This window comes from Brachyistius frenatus, unplaced genomic scaffold (assembly GCF_029030835.1).
Source record: "Brachyistius frenatus isolate BFR_SWC_R1_liver_20210118 unplaced genomic scaffold, ASM2903083v1 Contig_5, whole genome shotgun sequence".
Classification (NCBI taxonomy): Eukaryota; Metazoa; Chordata; class Actinopteri; family Embiotocidae; genus Brachyistius; species Brachyistius frenatus.
In genome coordinates, this window is record NW_027210604.1 from 8,938,857 (window position 1) to 8,962,950 (window position 24,094).

The following is a 24,094-nucleotide window of genomic DNA, read 5'->3' on the forward strand; positions in this document are numbered from 1 at the left end:
GCAGCTTTGGACTGAGGACAACTCGGCAATTTTTTAATGAAGCTGGGACGGCTCAGTCCGATAGTGACTAAAACACAGTCCTGATTTGTTTTGAAAGAGGATGCTGTAAAATCAAAAACAACACCATCTTCAATAATCAAACGAGTTTATAACTTTATGTTTTTGTTCTTTTTTTTACATGTTTTCTTTATTTAAAATCTTCCTGTCACAACATGCTACATAGAATTGTTTAAATCATTAAAAGCTATACTGCTGCCTGATTTCTTTACGCAGCAGCGGGGCGTATGCCACATGCTGTCAGTGTTGTGGGTGTGAAACAAGTTCATGACATTTGTCACATCATAATCTCTCTTCCCATCATTTCCTGTCTTTGCATCAACAATGTTACGTTCTCTCTAATGCGGTAGGAGAGCCCCAATGAACGATTTTATAACAGCACTCCAACTGGCTTTATACCTCAAAAACAACCTTTGTTACAGTACATCAGCTGTGAAGGTTAAGAATTGTAGAAGTAGTTATTTTTTTTAGGTTGAGTATGAACATTAATGCTGCTTGGATGATGTAGTAGTCAGCTGTTTCGCCCTGTTTTGCCATAGAGTCAGAACAAATGAGATTTATCGGCCCTGTCAAAAACCAGGTCGTTGAAGAAAGCGGATGTGGTAAGTTTATAGCGGCACATGGAATATAAATCATTTTTTGTGTAATATTTCAGCACGGTCTCTTGGAGTAATTGGGGATCATCAGTCTTCCTGTGTGGCACTTTACAGTTATGAATTGGCAAAAAAAAAAAATGATGTGTGAGTTATCACCTGTCAGAATAGTCTGAGGACAGTCAACAAAACTATAGAACCTCAGGGTTTTTTTTGCATATATTGCTGTCGCATTACTGTATTGATGCCAACCAACATATCAGCCAATGTTTTCAACTGGTAAACATCCTAATGTTTTGGTGACATTTTCCTTAAGAACCAAATTAATGGGATCCTGAACAAAAGTGTTTATGTAAAAAAAAAAAAAAAAGAACATTGTCAGATTTCTTCAACTTTGACATCAATATTGGCCAAAACTCCACATCAGTCAGGCTTGAATGCGACATGAACAAGCATTTCACACAGCAGATACTTTACGTGTCATAGTAGGTAATGTACAAGTGTTACTAAAAGGATTATATGGCTCAGCTCCATCCATGTGGCCCAATAATTGTGACTGTGAGCCAGCATGCACAAAACAAGGACCTTGAAACTGAAGCAGTAATACTGAATCAAATTGAAATCAGTAATATTATTCCTGATTTATAATAAAAAACAGACAGGCCTGGGAATTAAACATTTTCTATTTTGCGGTCTGAAATTGATTCCATAAAAGACATGTGCTTGATTAGTTTATTCCATATCGGATGAATCTATTAACATTAATAGTTCGTTTTAGCAATTAATTCTGTGCGGCCCTCAGCGATCTTCATATCTGTCTCTCTTGTTATTGAGTTTGAATAGCCCAGTAGTGCCATCATTAGTTTAGTATTTTTTATTATTATTTCGGGAAAATGTGTCTGTTGACTCAGAATGATGGAATGCTGTACTTCCGCAATATAAAAACTGCCTATCATGATAAAGTAAAACAAATCTGTCCGCCGCACCTGACCTCTGTGTGGAGGTATGTCCGGCCCGAGGAGTTACGCCGCTGGGAGCTGCACCGCTGCATTGCCTCCAGCAGGAGGTTTCCCGGTATAATGTGTGCCAGTACTAGTGCTCTTCTGTATAACTTCTCCCCTGCAGTAGCCCACATCAGCTCCGAGGAGCGGGGCGTGGACTCCCACCGGCCAGTCCCTGCTCTTACGTTTGAGGAGACGGCAGACTTTCAGAAGGAAGAAGGAGAAAAAAAAAAAAGAAAAAAAGAGAAAGAAACCGACAAGAAATCGATCGTGTAGAAGCTGGTAAGGATTATAATCACGTTTCTTTTTGAGTGTGTTTTATAGTTTTGTGTTCTTTGCTGGTGGGGCGTTTTGTTGTGGCCTTAGCATTGACTTTTTAACAATAGATTTCAAAGTGATCCAATAGGCCAGCCCATCCGATTCAACGGAGGGTAGATAAAGCCGAGAGGAAATGTGGGAAAGTTCACTTATTTAGGTCCTTTACATCCTAATTTAATTTGTCAGTACTCTGGCCAGCTGTTTTATTTGTTTGTGTAGCAGAGTGTGTAAAGTTACAGCAAAATCCTAGAAAAAACCTCTGACTTTAAGATTGGTCTACTATTAAAAATGAAAGTGTGGAACTACTATTATGAACATTTCCATCACAATCAGCCTATTGAAAGAAAGATTACCTGCTGGAAGATGTGCAAAACCTCATGTTTACTTGTTGTTCAGGAGGAAAGAACAAACAAACTGTTCAAGGACTCTTTCTTCATCAGCTTTCACAGGCTCTATGTTCCTGATTTTAAAAGAGATTGAAAGAGCAAGCAGTGGACCTACAGCATAGCCATGGATGACATCTTCACACAATGTCGAGAAGGGAACTCTGTGGCTGTTCGTCTGTGGTTGGACAACACAGAGAATGACCTCAACTTGGGGTAAGCGGCCAAATCAGCTTTGAAGATGCCTGTGGGCGGACTGACTGTCTTCTCCTGGATGTTAGAAAGTATCTGTAGTGTAATGAGCAATGATGAAGAAAGGCAGTCCCATGATCAGGGTTAACTTGATTGAAAACACTACATTTTGTATGGAAGGTCGATGATTCTGTGCTGCAGTGTGTGTGTGTGTGTGTGTGTGTGTGTGTGTGTGTGTGTGTGTGTGTGTGTGTGTGTGTGTGTGTGTGTGTGTGTGTGTGTGTGTGTGTACACAAAGTGATCCTTGGCACATTAGAGGTGGTTAAATAGTTTCCATATTGTGCTCTCCCTACAAGTACTTCTGATCATCACTCAGCTGCAGTTATTCCAGTCCACTTTTTTTTTTTCCCCCGCCTTTGCTTCTTATGATGTCATCCACAAAAACTGTGTATAAAAGCAGTGGGTGATTTGGTAGAGGTTGTGTGGTGACATTATAACTCAGACATTATAATATAACTTAAAAGTGTGCGGAAAAGCACAGACAACTAGTAGATGTTTTTTGTTAATAGAAAATTAATCAACATGACGTGATTTATTCAGATAATCTGTTTAAACTTCATACTGTTGGGCCAACAAAACAGCTACTTTAAGGATTTCCCTGTCTATTACAATTGTGATTTAAAGTAATCAAAATATAAGTGGTAAATATTAATTTATAATGTATTTGTATGATTGTTTTGGATCTACTTATCACTTCTGCCTTTTTACATAATTTCTCTACTCAAAAGGAACTAGAATACCTCACTGCTAAAGACCTCGGTTATCTCATTCTTGGGCCAGGCCATATATGTGCAGTTTGTTGACGTTGACTTTGAGGGCTTGCGAGCTGCGAGCTGCGAGCCAACCACGCAGCAGCCAGAACCATTTCCTCTGTTCAGCTCCATACAGGGCCAAGCCCTCGCTGACAGAGCTTCTCAGGCAGCAGGAGCGGCAAGTCCCACATAAACATCTGAGAGACCAGTCATTAGGCTGGAGGCCTCCTATGACTCCGAGGAGGCTCAGCTATGTGGGCCCGCCCCCTTTTTCCTTTTGAGAATATTCAATAATGTGTAATAAATGTGTTGTATTCTGTTGGGAAAATATATTGTTTGTGTTTTTCTCCTCCACTTTTGATGCAATAAATCAGAGCTGGAGAGTGCGTCCATTGAGAAACATTAAATGTCATTTAGGATCTTCTCTCAGACGCGAGTGACACAGGAAGACACATGACACATAAAAAAAAAAAGAAAAAAAAAGAGAGAGAGACTTGGAGAGAATGTGAAGCTCAGGATTCCACTGTGTATTTTCCACCCCGTCATTCCTGAGTTTTTTTTTCGCCCCCGTTACTTTTTATAGCCCACAGGGTTGGTCAGACTATGAACTGTCTGTCCACACTGCTGGATGAGAATTTACAGTGAATGTGCCTAAAACTGCTATTTCACTTTAGTGTGAGCTAGTACTGAAGCTATTTCCTACAGGCTATAGTTTGTGGCTTTGCAGGGAGCTGGGAGAAGCCCATAGCAGCAGCTGCCTCGGGGTCAGGTAATGCAAAAAGAGGCTCACTTGGGTGAAGGGGCCAGTCACACGGAGGTGATAGTCTGGCTCTTTGTAGACTGCGGCAGTGCTGTATACGCTGGGACTGTTTGCGTTATGTTAGCAGGCATTCCAGCTTGCACAGACATATTTATCACCGGGTCAGTCATTAGATGGGTATACGCTGCAGGCAAAGCAAAGAAGTATGTGCTTAAGTCTAAATAAAGATTAGTAGCTGGTGGGTGTGCGAACCTGTGACACTGTGTGTCAAAGAGAGAGCCACATAGATAGTATTTTGTCAGCTGTGTCGTTAAGAGAGCCCACCAGCAGTCTTCTACATTCTCTTGAAGACAACAAGTATCCCTTCAGCTCCAAATACTGTCATCTTATAATATATATTCTGGTCACATTCAGTAAGTTTATCACAGCTTCTTTGCTCCTCATACTCTGTTTATGTTGTGTTGTAGTGATGACCATGGCTTCAGCCCCCTCCACTGGGCATGTAGGGAGGGGAGGAGTGGTGTTGTTGACATGCTCATCATGAGAGGCGCTCGTATTAATGTGATGAACCGCGGAGACGATACGCCATTACATCTTGCAGCCAGTCATGGACACAGAGACATCGTGGCGAAGGTACACACACTCAGACACTCAGTGCATGTGTTGTTTCCATTTAGCAGAGAAATCTTGCTCTGTGGTCCAGTTTGATCTAACTTTATGACCTGTGGATGCCAGCTGATTCAGTGCAAAGCGGACCCCAACACAGTCAACGAGCACGGAAACACCCCACTCCACTACGGCTGCTTCTGGGGCCAGGATGAAGTGGCAGAGGTGCAGTATAGTGGTACTTCCTTTGGTGTCAGCTGTTGGCTTGAAAGGCCCTCCTCTGGGGAGAAATGGCCACTGCAGGGCTCTTTTTTTATTTTGTAATGCTCGGACTGCTCCCAGTGTCTGTACATTTAATGCAACACATAATGCTTAAATTCTCACCTGTGCATTGAAGAGTTTAATGTTTAATCTATCTTTTGTAGGACTTGGTGGCCAGTGGTGCCCAGGTGTGTGTATGTAACAGGTATGGACAAACACCTCTGGACAAGGCCAAACCCCACCTAAGACAGCTGCTACAAGGTCAGAGGTCATTTGTGGGAATTTGAACACACTGACAGGCTGTTTCCTACAAAAAGAAGATCATTTTATCTGGAAAAATAGAAAAAAACACTCCCTTTTATTTTTTGTTATTTAGAGAAAGCAGAGAAAATGGGCCAGAGTATGACCAAAGTCCCATACAAGGAAACGTTCTGGAAGGGCACCATGCGAACACGACCTCGTGAGTAGCATTTCATAAACAGGAGAAAGCATAATTTGAAATCAAGATGTGTGCTATATTATTTATGGTTTTGCTCTTTTAGGTAATGGTACCCTCAACAAGCAGGCTGGTATTGATTTTAAGCAGCTTTCGCTCCTGGCAAAGATCAATGAAAATCAGTCTGGAGAGGTGAGCGGCACTCCTTCTTCACTGCTGTGTGCCAGTCTTTTTCTGCTCCCAGTTGTTTACTGGACTATGTGCTCTGTTTGTAGTTATGGCAGGGTCGGTGGCAAGGGGATGAGATTGTTGTGAAGGTGCTCCAGGTGAGAGACTGGACCACCAGGAAGAGCAGAGACTTCAACGAGGAGCATCCAAAACTCCGGTAATTTACACATTAGCATTCTAACTATGAAAAAGTCATCGGGGTGATCGGCCCTTTTACCGTCTTTCTTTGAGTGCCTCTGCTCAGAATAACAGTGTCATAGTTATTAACGTGTGGGTGTCATGGGGTCACATTATGTGAATCTGCTTGCTCACCTTAACTGACCTACATTTGGTCAGCAGTTTTTTATTTTGATTGCTTATTTGTAAAGCCTGTTTGCCTGAGTTATATAGAGTCCATGAACATTTGGACTCACTATCACGCCCTGGTAAACACAGTCCTGGTATGAGGATGGATTTGATTGATTGATGTGGAGGTCAGCGGCCATTCAGGATCTGGTGCACGATTCTTGTGCAACAAGTAGAGGCATTTTTAATTGGTAGTGGTCATAGAAATTGTTTTTGGTTGGTGTTGTGGTGAAGTCGTCATCAGCAGCTGTTTATCATGTGCTGTGTTCTCTACAATGTGAAAAACAAATTCCACAAACCTCCTTCTGTCACAGCAAACATGAGGCCCATTACAACACGAAATGCAATTCATCAAGTAAAATTGAAACCTTACTTTTCAGTCCTATTTGTCATTATTAACACTAGCTACAATTTCTAGATGATCCCTAGATGCCTCGCATGCAGGCTATCGTTAGCAGCTACAGTTGACAGATTTTCCCTAAACACCTCAATCGCAGGCCATTGGTAGGTCTTAGCTCGGCAGCTGGGAACAGGCAAACCTGTAATCCCTACTCAGCAACTCAGGCAGGTGTATGACTAAATATTTGGTAGTCTAAAACGAGTAAACTAGGTCGTGCTAATTTAAGATTTCACCTAAATTGTCTACCTGGGTAGGTCTTAATCTACCTGGGTGGGTCTTAATCTACCTGGGTAGGTCTTAATCTACCGGGGTGAGTCTTAATCTACCTGGGTAGGTCTTAATCTACCTGGGTGAGTCTTAATCTACCTGGGTAGGTCTTAATCTACCTGGGTAGGTCTTAATCTACCGGGGTGGGCCGCCCAAGTAGAGGCTGTATTTGGGAAATCCTGGTGTGCCAAAATGTCAAACCATACAAGACATGTTACGACAGGTTTCGGCTGGGTCACAGGGCCTCAGCATTCATTAAAACAATAGTAACATAATTATGGCTATGTTGTGAAAACATTCCAATGGAGCTACTCAAAAGTATCATGGCATCACACTGAATAGTATGGATCAGACAAGCAAAACACAACGTAAAGGAAAGCATGTTACCTTTATGACTCATCCTGTTCACGTTTAGTCGGCCTCACCAACCTCAGATCTTCCTTTGGGGAGAAGAAAAACTAGAAGACAAACAAAGGGGAGGGAAACTATAGAGAAAGCCAAGTGAAAGAATACGAGCCAGGAGGTCTCAGAGCACAATAGGAAGATCTTGGCGGTGTGCTTTCATGTTGGCTTCAGTTCTTGCCCTTTATTAAGGTATTGATGCCAACATAAAAGTACTTAGGATGAGTGCGCTGAAAAATTCAGCTGTAATATAAAATCGTACATCTTTTAAAAAAATTAAAGAACTTCAGATGATGAAAGCTGAAAAGTACCGCTCATGTTATCTTTAAAGGGCCGCAGATGATACAAACGTGGTGTATAATAACATGATTCATGAGGAGTTTTCTTCATTGAGAACAAGCTTCCAGGATATGTCTTAATGTTCTTAAATGGAATTTCCTCCCATTATAATTTGTTGATCGCTTATTAAAAGAATGTATAATGATTTACTTTTATTATCTTGTTAACATTAGTAAAAATGACATTTTTCTTTTTATTGTTTCTGCAAAGGATCTTTTCTCATCCAAACATTCTGCCTGTTCTCGGGGCCTGTCAATCACCTCCGTCCCCTCACCCAATCATCATTACCCACTACATGCCATACGGATCCCTCTACAACATCCTCCACCAGGGCACTAGTAAGTAATTTGCATTCATCTGCCTGTGAAAAGAAAATATCTGAAATTTGCATTAAGGTTGGTCACAGCCCCAAAGCATGAATGACTGAGGGGTTGACGAGACTCCAGTTTGCTGTGCAGTTCCATACATGTGACTGACAAATCTGAGAATTACACAGATTTACAACAAATAAATGCCAGATAAAACATCCAGTCCCAGTTTCACCTCTCTGTCTGTCCATATGCACACTCCCTCACTGTTTCTGTCTCTTACACCTTTTTATTCAGTCAGTCGGTTAGATGACATTTAGACGTCTGTATTGCTGCATTTCTTTCTCAATGAGGTAAAACTTTCCTCTCCTGTCCTCCTCTGTCTTTGTCTTCTTTGTCTTCTTCCTCAGCTCTGGTAGTCGACCAAAGCCAAGCCGTGAAGTTTGCATTGGACATTGCCAGCGGCATGGCTTTCCTCCACACCTTAGAGCCCATGGTTTCCCGGCTTTGCCTCAACAGTAAGCACGTCATGGTAAGAAAATGTTCTACTGTTTTTTTACCAATGAAGTATGAGCAACCCCAATTATAAACTTTAAAGTTCCTGATCCTGTGGCTCATTCACCAGCGTCATATTTGATGAGTAACAAACTGATGTGGTTAATCTGCAGATTGATGAGGACATGACAGCCAGAATAAGTATGGCGGATGCTAAGTTCTCCTTCCAGTGTCCTGGTCGTATGTACTCTCCAGCATGGATGGCCCCTGAAGGTATTTATTCCTTTTTTTCCCCCCTCCTCTTTGTTCCCCTCATCCCCACCTGCTTCCTGCTCCATTAGACTTTATGAGTCATTCAGTCAGGAACATACTGTACTGTATAATTTAGTCCCAGTTCAGTGGTAGTCATGCTGTTCATATGGCCGCGTTGCACAATAAAAAAGGAGAGTTGTATATGGTTATGTTCATTATTTTCCTTCAGCCCTGCAGAAGAGGCCTGAAGACATCAACAGAAGATCCGCCGACATGTGGAGCTTTGCTGTGTTACTGTGGGAACTAGTTACCCGTGAAGTCCCCTTCGCTGATCTCTCACAGATGGAGATAGGCATGAAGGTAAATGGGCGCAGCATCTAGCTACCCACAGAGCTCGTACCGTATGTTCATGCCCACATGTCTCGGAAGCACAACAGCAAATGCGTAAAGCCCACACCTCCAAAATATCCCGACGCTTTTACAGGTTTCTGTGTTTGGGATGTCTCACAGCATTTTACAGATATTTTAACTCCCCTTCCCCTTTGCTCAGGTTGCTCTCGAGGGTCTTCGGCCAACCATTCCACCGGGGATTTCACCTCATATCTGTAAGCTGATGAGGCTCTGCATGAACGAAGACCCGGCCAAGAGACCCAAGTTTGACATGATCGTCCCCATCCTAGAGAAGATGCAAGACAAGTGAATGTTTAGCAGCATTTTGTCCAACTTCTGTTATCATGTTTTATCATCAAACCACTCTTTATCTTCACTTCAGTCATGTATCTGCTAGGCCACTGTAAATAATGCCAGAAACCACTCAAGCTACACACAGTTCAAACACTAAGTATGATATTGCTTTTCTTGTATAAGTTAAATTTGAGGTTTAAATGTTCTTGTGCTTTTGTCGCTCTTTTCTTATGTCTGAAACGGGATCACTGAAATATCAGCTAATGTTTTAATCGAGTGTGGATTATATTCAGTGACGAGTTCGACAGAAACAGATCCAAAGAAATGTGTATAGAATCAGTGCTTTTATACACGTTAGCGATTGCCAATGCAATAAATGTTTTATATTTATGACAAATCCTTGTTCTTTTATTTTGAGAGATCGTCTTCCTTTTGTGGTACACTACGTACACGTGTTTACATACTGTAAATCTTTTCCACTTGCTGGACATTTTTCAAAATGCAGCAGCGACAACATGCAGCTCGCAAACTGATGCTTCACTAACAATCAAATAATGTCATAGATAATAATATATCAGTCACTACATATCAGTTAACTATGTGGCTCCTGTGGACTTTTAAATTATTAGGATTTTTTTTTTTTATGCAGGACGTTTACTTTTCTTTTCTTTTTTTTTTAAAAAACACTACTGCATTGGTACTTTTACTTAAATAAAGTAGGCTATCTCAATACTCGTCCCTTCACTGGCTAAAAAAAAGTACAGTGTGTTCACCATATATTTGATTTTGTTTTCAGTGTACTCCGCGGTACTCGGAGAAGAAAAAAACAAAAAACAAAACAATGCCACGTGATGAGTCAGCTGACTTTGTGTAGTGCAGTAGGAGCAGCGCGTCACGACTGGCGGTGACCGGGGAGCATATCAAATAAGAGCCCCGTCGATCTGGTTTCAGCACACTTTTGTGGAAGTGGAAGAGGGGCTGTCGGGAAGCTGCCGATCTGTTTTGTGTTCCCGGCCGCCGGCCTTCACACAACGGAGACTCGCGCACTTCCTTTTTTATTGGAGGTAGAGTGGAAAAACAGTCGCCAGCTAGCTACTTTGTCTTGTTAGCAAATCGGTGGCGGGTGTTGGTGTCCGTCCGTGTGCACATGGACTATTTTCCGTTTATAGTTGTGCAGGATCATTTATTCTCCCGTTCAAGTGTTGTTGTTGTTTTTGTTTGTGTGTGCGCTATCACGTCCTCCAGAGAGGCTGCCAGCAAACCTGCAAGTGAGGACTGATCATGGGGCTCCCCGCGCCGCTGCCGTCCTTGGGGCTGATGACCTGCGCGCTGGCTTTAATGTCGCCGCAGTTCGGGTCCTGTCACCCAGCGCGGCCCCCGGGGCAGCCCGGGCTGCTGTTCACGGAGCCGCTCAGCCGCCCGGGGCTCGGATTTAACTGGAGAAATGTGTCGTGCCCCCTGTGCAAAGCGGTCTTCACCATCCTCGACATCGCCCTTCTGGTAAACGCATTACGGTGTTCTCTTATTCAGGGGTACTGAAACGGGAAGGTAACGCATTTTAAAATTCAACGCGCTGATTTATAACGTCGTCAATGCAATGCGATATCCTCACGTGAATTTCACGTAATTCAGTTGAGAAACGTGACCGCGGGTTACTACATACGCTTTTACCAACCGCTCGGTTCAGTCCGGGAAGTTCTGAAATCGAGAAAGGAGGCATAATATCTTCAAACATCGGTTACCATTTCACATGTATTATTCTAGACTGGTTATTGGTTACATTTAGCTCAAAAAAATATATATTAAAGTTTAATACAGCGCAATGCAATACATTAGGGGTACATCTGAAGATTAATTTCATTATTGATTGATTTGTAGAACACTTTCTTGATTAATTAATTAACTGGTCACTGATCATCAAAATGTCCAAAAAAAAAAAAAAAAAAAAAGGTGAAAAATGTACACCAGTGTTTCCCAAAGCTGAATGTGCAGCCTAAAATCTCTTGTTTAGCTCCACGGATATTGAGTTTATTATTATGGAGAACTAAAGGCTGCAGAAAATATTCGCATTCGAGAATGTGTTAGTTGATTGTCTAAAATAGTTGACCAGTAATGTTCTGTCGATCAACCAATTCATTAATTAACTAATTATTGTAGCTCTAAAAAATAATAATAATAATAATAACCTAATTTTGAGTGTTTGTTTTCATTTGTATTGCAAGTCTATGTTCTTATTTTATGATAAAGTTTTGAAATTCTAAATGATTTATTGAATTGTGTCTCAGTCGTAGTTAAGTTAGTTAATGATTTACATCGTGCTGGGTGGTGCACAAACACTAGTTTGTTACAACATTTAATAGAAGCAAACATCAATTATATTATGACTACTATTCCTTGGGGTTTTCAAGTGAAGGTGTCATGTGACACTGATGCCCTTCCTTTGGAGAAGGCTCAGTTCTTCTGCCTTTTGAAAATCTCCTCTTTTTATAAATTGTTGATTTAGCATTAAAAAAAAAAGCTGGACAGCTCCTGATCATCTGGTCTGTTTGTTGACCTGAAGTCCTCCGGAGTCCAGTAGCTGTAGCTGTTGACCTCAGCCACACACTTTCTAAACCGCACCTAATTCATACTGTTTTAATCAAAAGCGTAATTAATATCTTTCTTCCAAAGATGTGACTTGTTTTTTCAGGTCTAGCAAATTGGAATTATTTTTAGTTTGTTTTTGAGGAAGTTTTTGGCTTTTGTCATCAGTTAGAGAAGTATCATATCTGATGCGTCATCTGATATTTATATCGTATGGAATTTGTCCCCTCTTCTCCGTGTTCCTCTTTGTCACCTCTCTCAGAGCGATACAAATGAAGAGCGAGTGGCGCGCGCTGTAGGCGAGGCGTGTGTCCGTCTGCATCTGGCCGATGAGCAAGTGTGCCGGGAAATAACGACGCTGTTCAGGGACGACTTTATAAGGGTTCTGCAGGAGTCATTGTTGTGGCCCACTGAGGCCTGCGCCGTATTGGTGGGCCCCACCTGTGGAAAATTTGACATTTACGCAACCTGGAACGTGACTTTGCCGAAGGTTCCGAAGCCCCCTGTTACACCGCCCTCTCCTCCGAAACCTGGTTCTCCAAAGAGCAAGGTCCTGTTCCTCACCGACATCCACTGGGACCAGGTGAGTGTGCCGTTGAGAGATGAGCCAGAGCTGAATTGAAATGAACATCCTACAGAAAGCTCTCCTATTATTTATATATTTATATTTATATATATATATATATATAATTTATTTCTACATTATCAAAGTTTTGAGATACTATACAAGTGAAGGGGTCATACTCTCTGCAAACAAAAGGTTGAAGTTACTGATTTAACTGGAAGACAGTGGCTTGGTTTCGAATCAAGTTCTGCTTTTTAAAAGTCCACCTCTCCACCGACAGGAGTATGAAACCGGCAGCGCTGCAGACTGCAAGGAGCCTCTGTGTTGTCGTAAAAAGTCGGGCTTTCCCAGCTGGAGGCGGAGGGAGGCTGGTTACTGGGGGACCTACAGTAAGTGTGACCTGCCGCTGCGGACGGTGGAGAACCTCCTGGAAAATGTTGTCCGAGCCGGACCTTGGGACTGGGTCTACTGGACTGGAGACATACCAGCGCACGACGTCTGGTCTCAGACCAGGAGTCAGCAGCTGTCAGAGCTCACGGTCATCTCCAGGCTCATCCACAAGTAATTTTTTTTTTTTTTTTTTTTTTGGTTAACTCAGAATTTTTTTTTTGGACCTTATTTGATACTTTACACATAACTTAGGTAATGTGTAGTTCAGCTCTTGCTGCGAATACATTTACCAGCAACCACTCAGCTGTTAGAGTAGTCTTTAATAGGTCACCTGATGAAACCAGGTGTTGAAAGGTCAAGACGTTTCAACGATGTTGCTTTTTGATTGACAGGTCCTATTGGGACTTCTTAAGAGCACACCGCCGTCGTACTCTGACTCTAATCATGTCGATACATTGGGGATTGTTGTGCCACAGTTTTGGTCCCATGTTTGTCATGTGTTATCTGGAATTGATCCAAACAGTTATTGACTACCGCTTCTTCCTCCTATCTTCTGTGCAGACACCTGGGATCGAATGTGACAGTCTACCCTGCTATCGGAAACCACGAGAGTACACCAGTGAACAGCTTCCCACCTCCCTTTGTTCATGGCAACAGATCTTCCGCGTGGCTCTACGATACCATGGCAGAGGAATGGGCACCATGGCTGCCAGAGCAGGCTTTGAAGACTTTGAGGTCGCTGAAATCATTTTGTTTTAAATTATTTTTAAATGTTTATCATGTTACATTGTTATCCGGGTCAGGTCACACTGCAGATATTACTTTAGTGCTGCTGGTGAATAAAAGTTAACACCAAGCAAAGGGGTTTGTTTTCGGTTATAAAGGAGCTGTACGTGTTTTTTCTTTGTTTTACTTTCGCTGTCGGCTTTCACATCTCACTGCTTTCAAACAGAAGTGGTTACAAGTCTCATGATATTGTTCCACTATAGATGGTTGGGAACTTTGATGGGTGGCCCAGTGTTGAATGTTTATACTTAAGAGTCCATCAGTTATGTGTTGTGTAATTTCAGATACGGAGGATTCTACACTGTGGAGATTCAGCCTGGTTTGAGGGTGGTCTCTCTCAACATGAACTTCTGTGCAAGAGAAAACTTCTGGCTGATGGTGAACTCCACAGACCCTGCCAACCAGCTACAGTGGCTAATCCATATTCTCCAGGCCAGTGAGGACAAAGGAGAGAAGGTCAGTTCGGTTGAAGGAACACTCACTGTGGTTTTAATGAGGCTCAGGCCACCTTAGTCATGTGCTTCATGCTATATATGGGCCATGACTTTTGGCTCATTTTAATAACCTCTAGAAACTGGTAATGATCACTAGACGGCAGTAAAAAAGCTATAATCTCCCTCAATGTGGTGTCATGTGCTCCTTTTATTTAGGTACATGTCATTGGTCACATCCCACCTGGCCTGTGTCTTGGCAGCTGGAGCTGGAACTACTATCACATCATCAACAGGTGGCTACAGTGCTTTTTTTTTTTTTTTTTTTAAACATAGAGTCCAAGAACAGTTAGAAACTGAAGGTGCAGTGCCATAAAGAAAACTGCAGTTGAGGCAAATCATTGATTGATTTACTTTTGTCACCGAAAGAAGGAACCGAAGCTCTAAACGCACAGTTGCAGAGCACGAATGTCCCTCGATGCAAATTAAAAAATGTCACATCTGTATCCGAGATGTAATACTGGTATATTGTGTGTTACTCTATCCAGAATTACCAGCAGTAAACACATGGTTGCAAATTAACAGTAACATCTGTTTTCACTTCCCCTTAATATTTTTTTTGCACGGTGAGTAGAGATGTCTGGTGACACGTTGTGCGCGCGTGTGTGTGTGTGTGAAAAAACAACAACAGTGTACTACTGCAGTTAACGTTGGGGTTGTGAAAGCTGGACTGATTGGAGTCTTTTAAGTTTAACCCTTATTTTATTTTATTTTTTCCCCCAGATATGAAAGTACAGTTACTGGCCAGTTTTTTGGTCATACGCATATGGATGAGTTCCAAATGTTTTATGATGAAGCCACCATGACCCGTCCACTGGGAGTGGCTTTCATTGCTCCCAGTGTCACCACCTATGTTAACCTCAACCCAGGTGAGTTCATACACCAGTCGAGGTATTTTCCAGCATTTGATAAGCAACACACTCACGCAGGTAAATTCGGACTTTTCAGGATACCGCGTCTACTACGTCGACGGGAATTACCGAGGCAGCTCTCGGCTGGTGCTGGACCATGAAACCTACATCCTCAACCTCACGGAGGTAAACAAGCAGCCAGGAGCACCGCACAGTCCAGAGCAGAACCCTAAATGGACGCTGCTGTACCGAGCCACAGAGGCTTATGGTCTTTCCAGTATGTTCCCCTCTGACTGTGACGGACTGGTGCGGACCTTCATCAACGATGACCGCACCTTCCAGAAGTTCTGGAACTTCAGACATAAAGGACATGTATCGGAGCCCTGCAAGGAAACCTGCAAAACCACAATGCTGTGCTTTCTGCGGAGTGGGCGGTACGACGAGCTGGATCAGTGCGACTACCTCAATGGTTTTGGAGGGAACTTGGCGCGGGCGGCCAGAAAAACTCTTTGCTGACCCGAGGACAGTTTGACCGAAAGGCTGGCTGGGGTAAAAAGCAATATGACCAAATATGAAATTGAGCCAAAAAAAAACCAAAACAAAAGGTTGGTCAACAAGGATTATGTTCGATAAAATAAAGTCACTGAGCTATTTCTCATCAGGTAATGTTGATTCTGTAAACCCAACTTGAGTCTGAAGAGATTCATGCTTTATCCTCTGTAATGATTTTACCTTGAACGGATTGTGTTTGGCTACGCGCCTCGGGTTTGCCACCTGTTGTTTTGCAATACCATATGTGTAAGAGACTGCTGGAAATTGTCCTCAAAGATGTTCTGTTTACTGGAGATGCACAGACTGTTAGGTGGTTTGTGCCAAGTTGTTGTGCCTTTTTTATCAGAGCAAGGAAACATATCAGTTCTTAACAGCAATCTTTTCAACCTTTCAAAGCTGCTTAAATGCTATTTCACAGAATGTCTTGCACCCAATATGAGAATTATTTTTCATGTAAATGTCATTGACGATTATCAGTTTGATGGGCCTTATAAAATCCTAAAGTTTTCATCAGATTTTTAAATCTTTTCATGCAAATTGTGACGCGTAGGAGAAAGTCTGCATTTAAATTGAGGGCGGGCTGTTTTAAAATGCAACATTAGGATCTGCTGGGATTTGAACGTAGTAATGTGAATCCGTACACCGCTTTATCAATATTAACTTGGTTGATTTTGATTTTCCTTTTAGCACCAATCTGGGGATTTAGGTTAAATATCTGCATTAATGCACAGCAGCATCTCCCCCTGCCAAGAAGTCCATTAACAAGAAACTGTATTTCTCACTGTAGTTTACTTCTGCCTGCACTTTAATTCTTTGGTTAGTTCGTTTCTAGGTTTAACAGAGAAACAGGTTTGATGGAGTCAAAGAGTGACCAGCACGGGAAGCATCTCACATCTGGGTCTACGATGCTGTAACATCAGCATGATGCATAAAGTCACTTATAAAAGAAGTAATAATATATATATATATTAAAAAAAAATGATTGTATGTAATTATAAATAAAAGATGAGATGTGATACTCTTGCCTGCTCATTTTCTGTTTGCTGTCAGAGGAAAATACAAAAAGTTTTTTTAATTTGTGGAAATGCATGTGAAAGTTCTAAAATGTAAATAAGACATACTTTTAACTTCAACAGTTTATTTGCTGCCAACCCTTTTCCAGAAGTCAAATACCAAAATTCACATTAACAACATTCCTTTTAGTGTTACTATTCACATTGAAGTGGCCATTGTCTTACCAAAACTACAAATCCAATAAAATGATGTCTCCGACTGCTGCTGCCTTCAAAGCTCAAACCTCAGCTGTGCGACATGTCTTCCTCTGATGTAACGTGTCTTATTTTGTGTTCTGGTAATCTGCTCTGTGGTTTCCACGGTTTCCTCTCTGGAGGACAGCCCCTCGCTCAGGGCTTCTCTTTCTTTCACTTCACTCATCAATCACTTGACACGCACAGTAATAGCTAGACGAAAAACGCTAGTTTCAAATTGACTGGATGTTGAAAAGGCGATGAATCAATAAGAGCGCTGGAGAGTAGCTCATGACTCAGTCAATGGAATGATTAGGACAGCTAAACCTTTCAGCATTACAATTCCGTGAGGTGTAAATATTTTTCTGATTCTTTAGCATGTTATTTAAAGACACCTGCAAGAATCCCAGTGCATACAGGTAGAATTTGAGTCACTGGAAGACATCACTGGCTGTTTAATAGTAATTCTTCACATCCCTCAAAATTGAATACACATCAGTGTGAATATACCAATTTCTGCTCACCAGCCATCATCAACACCATAAACCCTTTTTGTCCGCTTTTAATCGGTTTCTGAGAAGAACATTGTGACACCAAAGTCCTCCTTGTACAGGTCCCAGGTCTTTGGTTTGTGTGGGTTGTCCAGCTCATCCCTGGGTAAAAAGAGCCTGAGGACAATTTGAATGCAACATCAGTACAACTGTCAGACAAGAATATGAAAACTTCCTAAGTTAAGACCTACTGAAATAATTGAAACATACTTGTTCTCCACTATGAAGGAGGTATTGAACCAGAAGTAGAACGGAACATCTTCATATCCTTTCGGAAGACCCTGAGGGGAACGACAAAGACAAAAGGTCATGTAAATCGGTGTAAACACAAGCTGTCCTTTAGTTAAAAGGTGTAAAAGCAAGCACTCACAGCGCTTGATTCAAACATGACCTTCACATCCCCTTCAACCACGGGCCCATTCTGTAGGCTGATCACTGCTGCATTGCCGCCCACGTCGGGAAACACCTAAACACGACAGAAAATGCGTCAGAGCAGCCAGTCAACAAATGAATCCTGATGTAGGACTTCGTGAGTGTGTGAGACTTACTGTGCAGTTGTCCTGTTTGGCACACACACACTGAAAAACCAGCTCTTTCTTCACAATTATCTTCACCTTGAAATCTCTGCCATCACCTTTACCCACACCTGGGCGAGAGCAACGGAAATAAGATGACGTGCTGGAGTTCCCTGCTGGTGTAGCTTTAATCTGAAGAGCTGGTTCGCTGCTTTACCTGCTATGGAGTGGATGCGGATGCTCTTGACCTTCAGGCTTTGTGGGGGAGGCAGCTCCCTGTTGAACTTGGTCTTCATCATCTCGTAGTAGCCCACGTACCGACTCTGTGGTTCACACGGACACACACACACACACACACACAAAAAAAAAGCTTAACATAATCTTAATCATGTCTAGTTTTGATGAATACGTATTTACACTTCAGCGGAACAATTGTGATTAACCCTCGTGCAAATAGTTTTCTGAGGCCTCAACCCTAATGCCGCAGACACACGTATGACATCATAAGTACCCCATTAGACAACCATACGTGCATTTCCAAGCATGCCTTTTTCCTTTAACATGCTTGAGAACAAAGCAAGAAAAATAAATAGGTGATGGGCAAAAATAAGATTTATTTCTAGAACATTTTGAATAAAGACATAAAACATACTATGACTTAAAACCGTAAGTGCACAGGGTGGGAAGGTGGTATGTAAAGGCTATCTATAGCAATCAAGGGTGACCCTCAGTGAAATGCCACATACATACTTTAAATATTGACACGAACTGTGCTCAGATAGGACTGCCCCGGAATCCTGCAATGGGCCCGTAACAGCCTCTTGGCCCTGGTGTGCTGCATCAGTTATGCCACTGTATTTATGTGGTTAATATTTGTGTATGAAAACGCTATACAGTTGTATGCATCGTGTAAATTATGATACTGTTAGGTAATGAACAATATAGCAACTTGAGTATACTGATCGGACATAAAAAAGACTTGACAGAAACAGTTAACAGCATCATTTGGTACATACTTTATTCAACTTCAAACATACATATAATATATGTAGAGGCTATGTGGCTGCAATATCTTTTAAATTATTGTAATAAACATAAGTTGTTGCTTGTGGAAAGTGAGACCATTTTAGAAGAAGTTTGTCCTCTGCATGTGTTGCTTCTGTGTGCCACAGGGGGGCGCTGCTCAGAAGGATTTCAATTCTACATACTGTATCAGTGTCATTTTAAAAACGGCAACATTTGTAAATAAATCCCTCTTCTGAAAAATATCCTTTGCAGGATCTGCTCCCTGGGGGGGTTTGTTCTCACCTGAGAGGGAGTCTCCACTCCCTGAAACTTGGAGCTCCGACTCTTGTCCGTCCTCCTCTCGCCGAAATACTCCAGACTGTCCTGGTGTACGAACAGAAATGAACATGAGGAAGTCACCTCGTTCGGAAAACGGTTTGCTTGTTCATTAACCTATTTGCTCGAACAAAGAGGGACGTACCTGCGCACTCTCAAACTGGTCACTGTCAATAAGCCAGGTGCAAATCATGGTACCCGTGCGTCCTGTGAAAGGCGGCAGTAGGATTAACAAACGAGCTCTTGATACTCTAAATATTTCACTAAATTGATAATAAAACGAGTAGAGATCATTGACGTCACCTTTCCCTCCTTTACAGTGAATAGCAACGATGTTTTGGGGGTCAGCAGACATCCATTCCCTCACGTTGGCTGTATATTTCAGCATGTCCCTGAGAAAGTCCAGTGCAATGACAAAGACAAGCAGCAGGATTATTGTACCACCTGAAATGCACGTTTGGGATACGTCCTGTTTGTGTATGTGGTCATAATACTTTATAGAAATCACTGTCGTCTTGTATACGGACTGAGAAAACCTGCACACGTGATGAGGATGCTTTTCAAAAATAAGATGGGACAAACCTCTTTGACAACAGGCAGGACAATACAGGTGCCATTTACAGTCAATTATGTTTGCGTCAGTGTTGTCAATCTGATTACATCGGCATCATTACCGTGATAATGCACGACAAGAAAAAAAAAAACAAAAGAGACATCAAACAGAAAAGACTGCTCACTCCAAGGAGGGCACGTTGTGGTCGTCGATGAACACCCGTTCAACCCTGTAGTGGAATAACTGGGGGTCGTAGCCTTTCTCACCTGGAAGCAAAACACGATATTGGTTTGTGTAGTTCTAACGGAAAAGGGAATGGAGCAACATGTGACAAGAGGAGGCGTCGACTTACTGCACAGGTTGTAAACTTTATAGTGGCCTTCGTGTTTAGTGTCGAGAAACTTTGCCACCTCCTGCACAGAAAGAGAGGAGGTCAAAGAACCTGTGGAGGTAGGTAGGTAGGTGTGTGTGTTTCGACAAATGAGTCAACGGTGACTAGTAATTGATTTATTTGGATATTTTTGGGCTTGATTGTACCTCAAAAGGAAGGGAGGTGGACTCGGTGTATACCGAGATGAATATTCGAGCTTGTGTGAAGCTGTCCGAGTCAGACTTACCCTGACTGGATTCCTGTAGAAAGCCTGCTTCCCAGAGGATGGGAAAGACATGGCAATGACCCGGTCTAGATGGGCAGGTAAGGATGGACACAAAAGTTCCACTTATTAAACGGTGTAGAAATCAACTTCAGATGTATTTTCTGACTTGCACGTATGGTGACTTTCTTTTTGTGTCGTACAGCGTGGAAGGTTTACCCGTGACGTAGGTGAGGTCAAGGTCAAATCCATCCTTCTGATACCGCCGCTTGTTCTCAGAAATCTAAAAAAAACAAACACACAAAAAAAACAACAAGGCAGTCCGCCAGGGTTCTCTCTCGATGACGACCCTACCAGTTGCAATCCTCCGAGACTTAAAAACTCCCGACAAACACCGTTTTCGTTGTCGTTCCCATGGCGATAATCTTACCATCCTCCTGGTGACTTTCTCCAGCTCTTTCCTCTGAGCTGCCAGTCTGAAAACCCTCACGAGGATCATTATTCTCAAGAAGCGCAGGAATGTCACCACCCTGGAAAACAATGAAAAGGAAAATATGCATACGAATAATCATTCCAGAAGTGTTGAGTGCAACGTAAATGTGAGAAATGAGTGAAACGTCAGTTTGCACACAGTCCCGAGAGGTCAAATCCAGCGCGGCAAGTGAAAATACATGCGTGGGTGGACTATAGGAGCTTTGAATCTGCGGAACATCAATTTGAGAAACGGGATTATAAATGAATGACCTTCACACCCAAACTAAAATCTTTCCCCAGAGCCCAAATCACTTTGATGTTCTCATATTTCTCTTAATCCCCAAAAAGAAAAACCGAGCGACACAGCGCAAAATACGAGCCAATCCTCGACACTGCAGGGTGAAGCGGGTACCTGGGGATAAGGTTGGCACCGGACAGGTCAGTGAAGGTGTAGATCATGGTGACCACCAGCGTGATTACCACAACGCAGGCGTCTACGATGTTCAGCTTGGAGCTGAAGTACACTTTGAAACTAAAAAAAAAAGAAAAAAGGAGACCAAGAGAAGGTAAACGGTATCAGAAAAACCTCTTGAATGGTCGGTTAGACGATTGCACATTGATGGTACACGTTCCCCAAACGCCAACTTGTCACACATTTCCTGTCCAGCTTCCTTTTCATAACTTCCTGTTTAACAGCTAATCACACTTTCTGCTGACACAGAACTCTTGGGAATGTTTGCGTCACCCCTTTTTAACGTTTCTCGTCCTCATATTCACGAGCAAGCAGTTGTGCGATGATGGGCTTGACCGCATTCGAAATTTCGGGTAGCTTTTACAATCTAGTACAATCCATTACAACAACAACAACAACATCATCATAAACAAGTGCAAAAATCAAAACCTCTTTAACATAAAGACAGCAAAACAGTCAACATTACAAAAGGTAAGATTTATGTCTCTTTTTTTTTTAGGCTCCTCGTTAATTGCGTCAGGACAGAAACTGTTCCTCCCGGGGTTGAATATCATGGAAAGGCCGGACGAAGTACAGGAAGGGATCGTTATGAATACGTGAATGTTAAAAAAAACCAAAAAAAAACACACACACAAAGAGTTTGAAAAAGACAGAGAGGAGTCGCAGAGATGACAAATATGATATATTGTGTTATAAGGGGCGTCGACAGCAAGTGACGGCACCAGCTGCGCTCCAGCAACGCTCCCTCACCCTTCCACGTAGACCCGCAGGAGAACGTCGGCCAGGAAGAAGAAGGAGATGGTGAGGGACACCGCCTCCAGAGCGTCGCCAACCTCTCTGCTTTTCGCTGGCAGCGAGAGGTCAACAATCACCAGCACAAAGTCCACGATGATCAGTATCACTCCAAATATACTGGACAAAAACACACGGACGTACAGGGAAATAACTTCAGCATGATCACGCACAACCAGGTAGGGTAGGGAGACATCCATTAGCAGCCCCCCCCCCTCCAAAAAAAACAAACACAACAAACAACAAACAAAACACACACTCACCGGAATCCAAAAGACGTGACAAATGGCGCTATCTTTTTCCGAATATTGCTGCAAAGGAGGAAATAGGGGTCACGTTTATTCATCACGAAGCTTCTGGGTGGAGTGTTTTGTGCCAGTCGGACCTCCGCCGTCTACTCACTGATACATAGTGTCTGGCACCGCACTCTCATCCTTCCCATCGTCGATCTCCACGTTGGCGTCTTCCATTTTTGCAACGTTTCTGACAAGACATCCGACAGAAAGGAAGAAAAAAAACAAAAAAAAAACGTTCATCTAAAGCCGACTGAACACTAAATGCACACGTAATGCAACAGACACAGGTCAAACATTAGATGGTGCACATACTGGGGGGGAGGGGGGGGAGAGAGAGAAAAAAAACAAAACAAAGAAAGTCCATTCTCACCCATTTACACCCGAGTCTGACCCTGGGTTAAAGTAGACAGAAGACATGATGTGTCAGTTGTCTTTCTGGCTTTGTTCTGAACGTGGAGTCTCTGGATTTGACAAGAAAAGCGTGCAAATGTCGCATGTTGCGCGGTTACAATGTGTAAAACTGGAAAGAAAAGCGCACACAAACTGGACCAAAAACACCAATTAAGCGTCTCCCGTTCATCCTCTCAAGTGTCTACAAAGATGTCGGAGTCCGTAGTGCGCCCTTAAACCTTCGGAGCAGCGCGGTAGCCTGGCATGCAAAACGTACAAGCAAGAAATAAGCAAACTGTTAGAGAGAGAGAGAGAGAGAAGCATCCACAGGGTGCTCGGATTTTAACAACAAACGCGCGTGTATGTGTGTGTATGCGTGTATATGCGTGTGTGTGTGTGTGTGTGCGTGTGTGTGTGCGTAGGTACCTTCTGCTTCCTGAAGTCCTGTCCTTGGGAGTGTTTTTTTTTTTTTACCCGTTCCCACCAGATTATCCTCCAAAAAAGTGGCTAAACTCGCACCGCCTGCTCACCGTTTGGACAGTCATTCGTGAAATTATACGAGAGTTCGTCTTGTGACTTCTTGTACGGACGAAGGAAAACGGTTCAAAGGTTAACCGGGGAGATTTTTTTTTCCCTCTCCATCCACTATGCCTCATCGTTGTTGTTTTTGTGGTTTTTTTTTGCAAGCGTAGCGGTTTCAGACTTCCTGGACTTTAGTTTAAAAAAAAAAAAAAAAAAGAAAATGTTCAGCCTACTCTTTTTTTTTTTTTTTTTTTCCTCGTTATTCTTTACTTATTTTCCCTCCTCTTCCCACTTTAATACCAAAACTGACCGTTATCGTCCCGTTCAAAGCCATTTAAACTATCAGCCCACTTTAAAAAGTAGGCCAACAGGCTGCTACGTCTTCTCGCGTCTGACGACCCTCCGTCACATCTGGTTTTAATTAAATAACCATTTCCGGTTTTTGTGTGCGTTAGAGGCCTTCTTTTTCTTTATTTCTCTTTTCAAAATTAAATATTTTTTTTTTAGGTTCAAATGCATGACACACTGGAAACAATTTTTTTAAATATTTTATTTCGTCAAAACATAATGAAAGCAAGTTAAGGTAAAAAAAAAAAATAGTTAAGAAACGCAAAATACTGTATTTATATTTCTAAAATTTAAAATAAAATGGTTTAAAATAAATATATACATTTGACCTATATAGGCCTGAGTGGTAGAAAAAATAAGATAGCCTACATGAACACAATATATTTGTTTAAAAAAGGACACAGTAAAGAAAAATAAATGCAAAAAACGTACATGTAAATTGAAAATATAAAGATATTGCCTGTTTGTTTTTTGTTTTTATCTCCAACAGTGCAGTAACCGATAAGCAACGCACGAGGGAGCCCTTCTGCATCACACTTTATATACAGTCTGTGATCACATATTGACTCAAAATTGCTAATTTTCTTTATTTTGTATAAGCATTTATTGAATGCCTTTGGGTCTTTTCACTGTAAATAATATT

General features: G+C 42.1%; 4 protein-coding genes across 7 annotated transcripts in view; 3 read left to right on the forward strand and 1 right to left on the reverse strand.

The window, feature by feature from the left end:
* Positions 1-24,094, forward strand: part of mtnr1bb (melatonin receptor 1Bb) — a 137,640-nt gene that overhangs the window by 96,966 nt on the left and 16,580 nt on the right. The window lies entirely within an intron of this gene.
* On the forward strand, positions 1,760-9,530 carry ilk (integrin-linked kinase). The gene is made up of 13 exons (XM_069721162.1): positions 1,760-1,933; positions 2,410-2,568; positions 4,584-4,749; positions 4,852-4,947; positions 5,148-5,244; positions 5,360-5,443; positions 5,526-5,611; positions 5,695-5,804; positions 7,611-7,738; positions 8,119-8,240; positions 8,377-8,476; positions 8,685-8,815; positions 9,006-9,530. Exons 2-13 carry the CDS (start codon positions 2,480-2,482, stop codon positions 9,153-9,155), a joined length of 1,359 nt encoding a protein of 452 aa, XP_069577263.1. The 5' UTR covers positions 1,760-1,933; positions 2,410-2,479; the 3' UTR covers positions 9,156-9,530.
* Positions 10,041-16,323, forward strand: smpd1 (sphingomyelin phosphodiesterase 1). The gene is made up of 9 exons (XM_069721350.1): positions 10,041-10,203; positions 10,385-10,639; positions 11,985-12,305; positions 12,568-12,848; positions 13,239-13,412; positions 13,748-13,919; positions 14,114-14,190; positions 14,678-14,823; positions 14,903-16,323. The coding sequence occupies exons 2-9, from the start codon at positions 10,421-10,423 to the stop codon at positions 15,319-15,321; spliced, it is 1,809 nt and encodes a 602-aa protein (XP_069577451.1). The 5' UTR covers positions 10,041-10,203; positions 10,385-10,420; the 3' UTR covers positions 15,322-16,323.
* On the reverse strand, positions 16,485-23,483 carry tpte (transmembrane phosphatase with tensin homology). 4 transcript variants are annotated; one of them, XM_069721370.1, is made up of 19 exons: positions 23,008-23,483; positions 22,562-22,583; positions 22,298-22,378; positions 22,159-22,206; positions 21,854-22,015; positions 21,044-21,163; positions 20,588-20,687; positions 20,377-20,440; positions 20,182-20,246; positions 19,917-19,977; positions 19,749-19,830; positions 19,315-19,403; positions 19,157-19,218; positions 18,979-19,059; positions 17,888-17,993; positions 17,704-17,801; positions 17,526-17,621; positions 17,366-17,436; positions 16,485-17,272 (listed from the first exon to the last, which is right to left on the reverse strand). In XM_069721370.1, the coding sequence occupies exons 3-19, from the start codon at positions 22,363-22,365 to the stop codon at positions 17,167-17,169; spliced, it is 1,479 nt and encodes a 492-aa protein (XP_069577471.1). In that variant the 5' UTR covers positions 22,366-22,378; positions 22,562-22,583; positions 23,008-23,483; the 3' UTR covers positions 16,485-17,166. The 4 variants fall into 4 exon arrangements, with proteins under 4 accessions (XP_069577471.1, XP_069577462.1, XP_069577480.1 ...); XM_069721361.1 differs by having other exon boundaries at positions 22,562-22,652; XM_069721379.1 differs by lacking the exon at positions 22,562-22,583.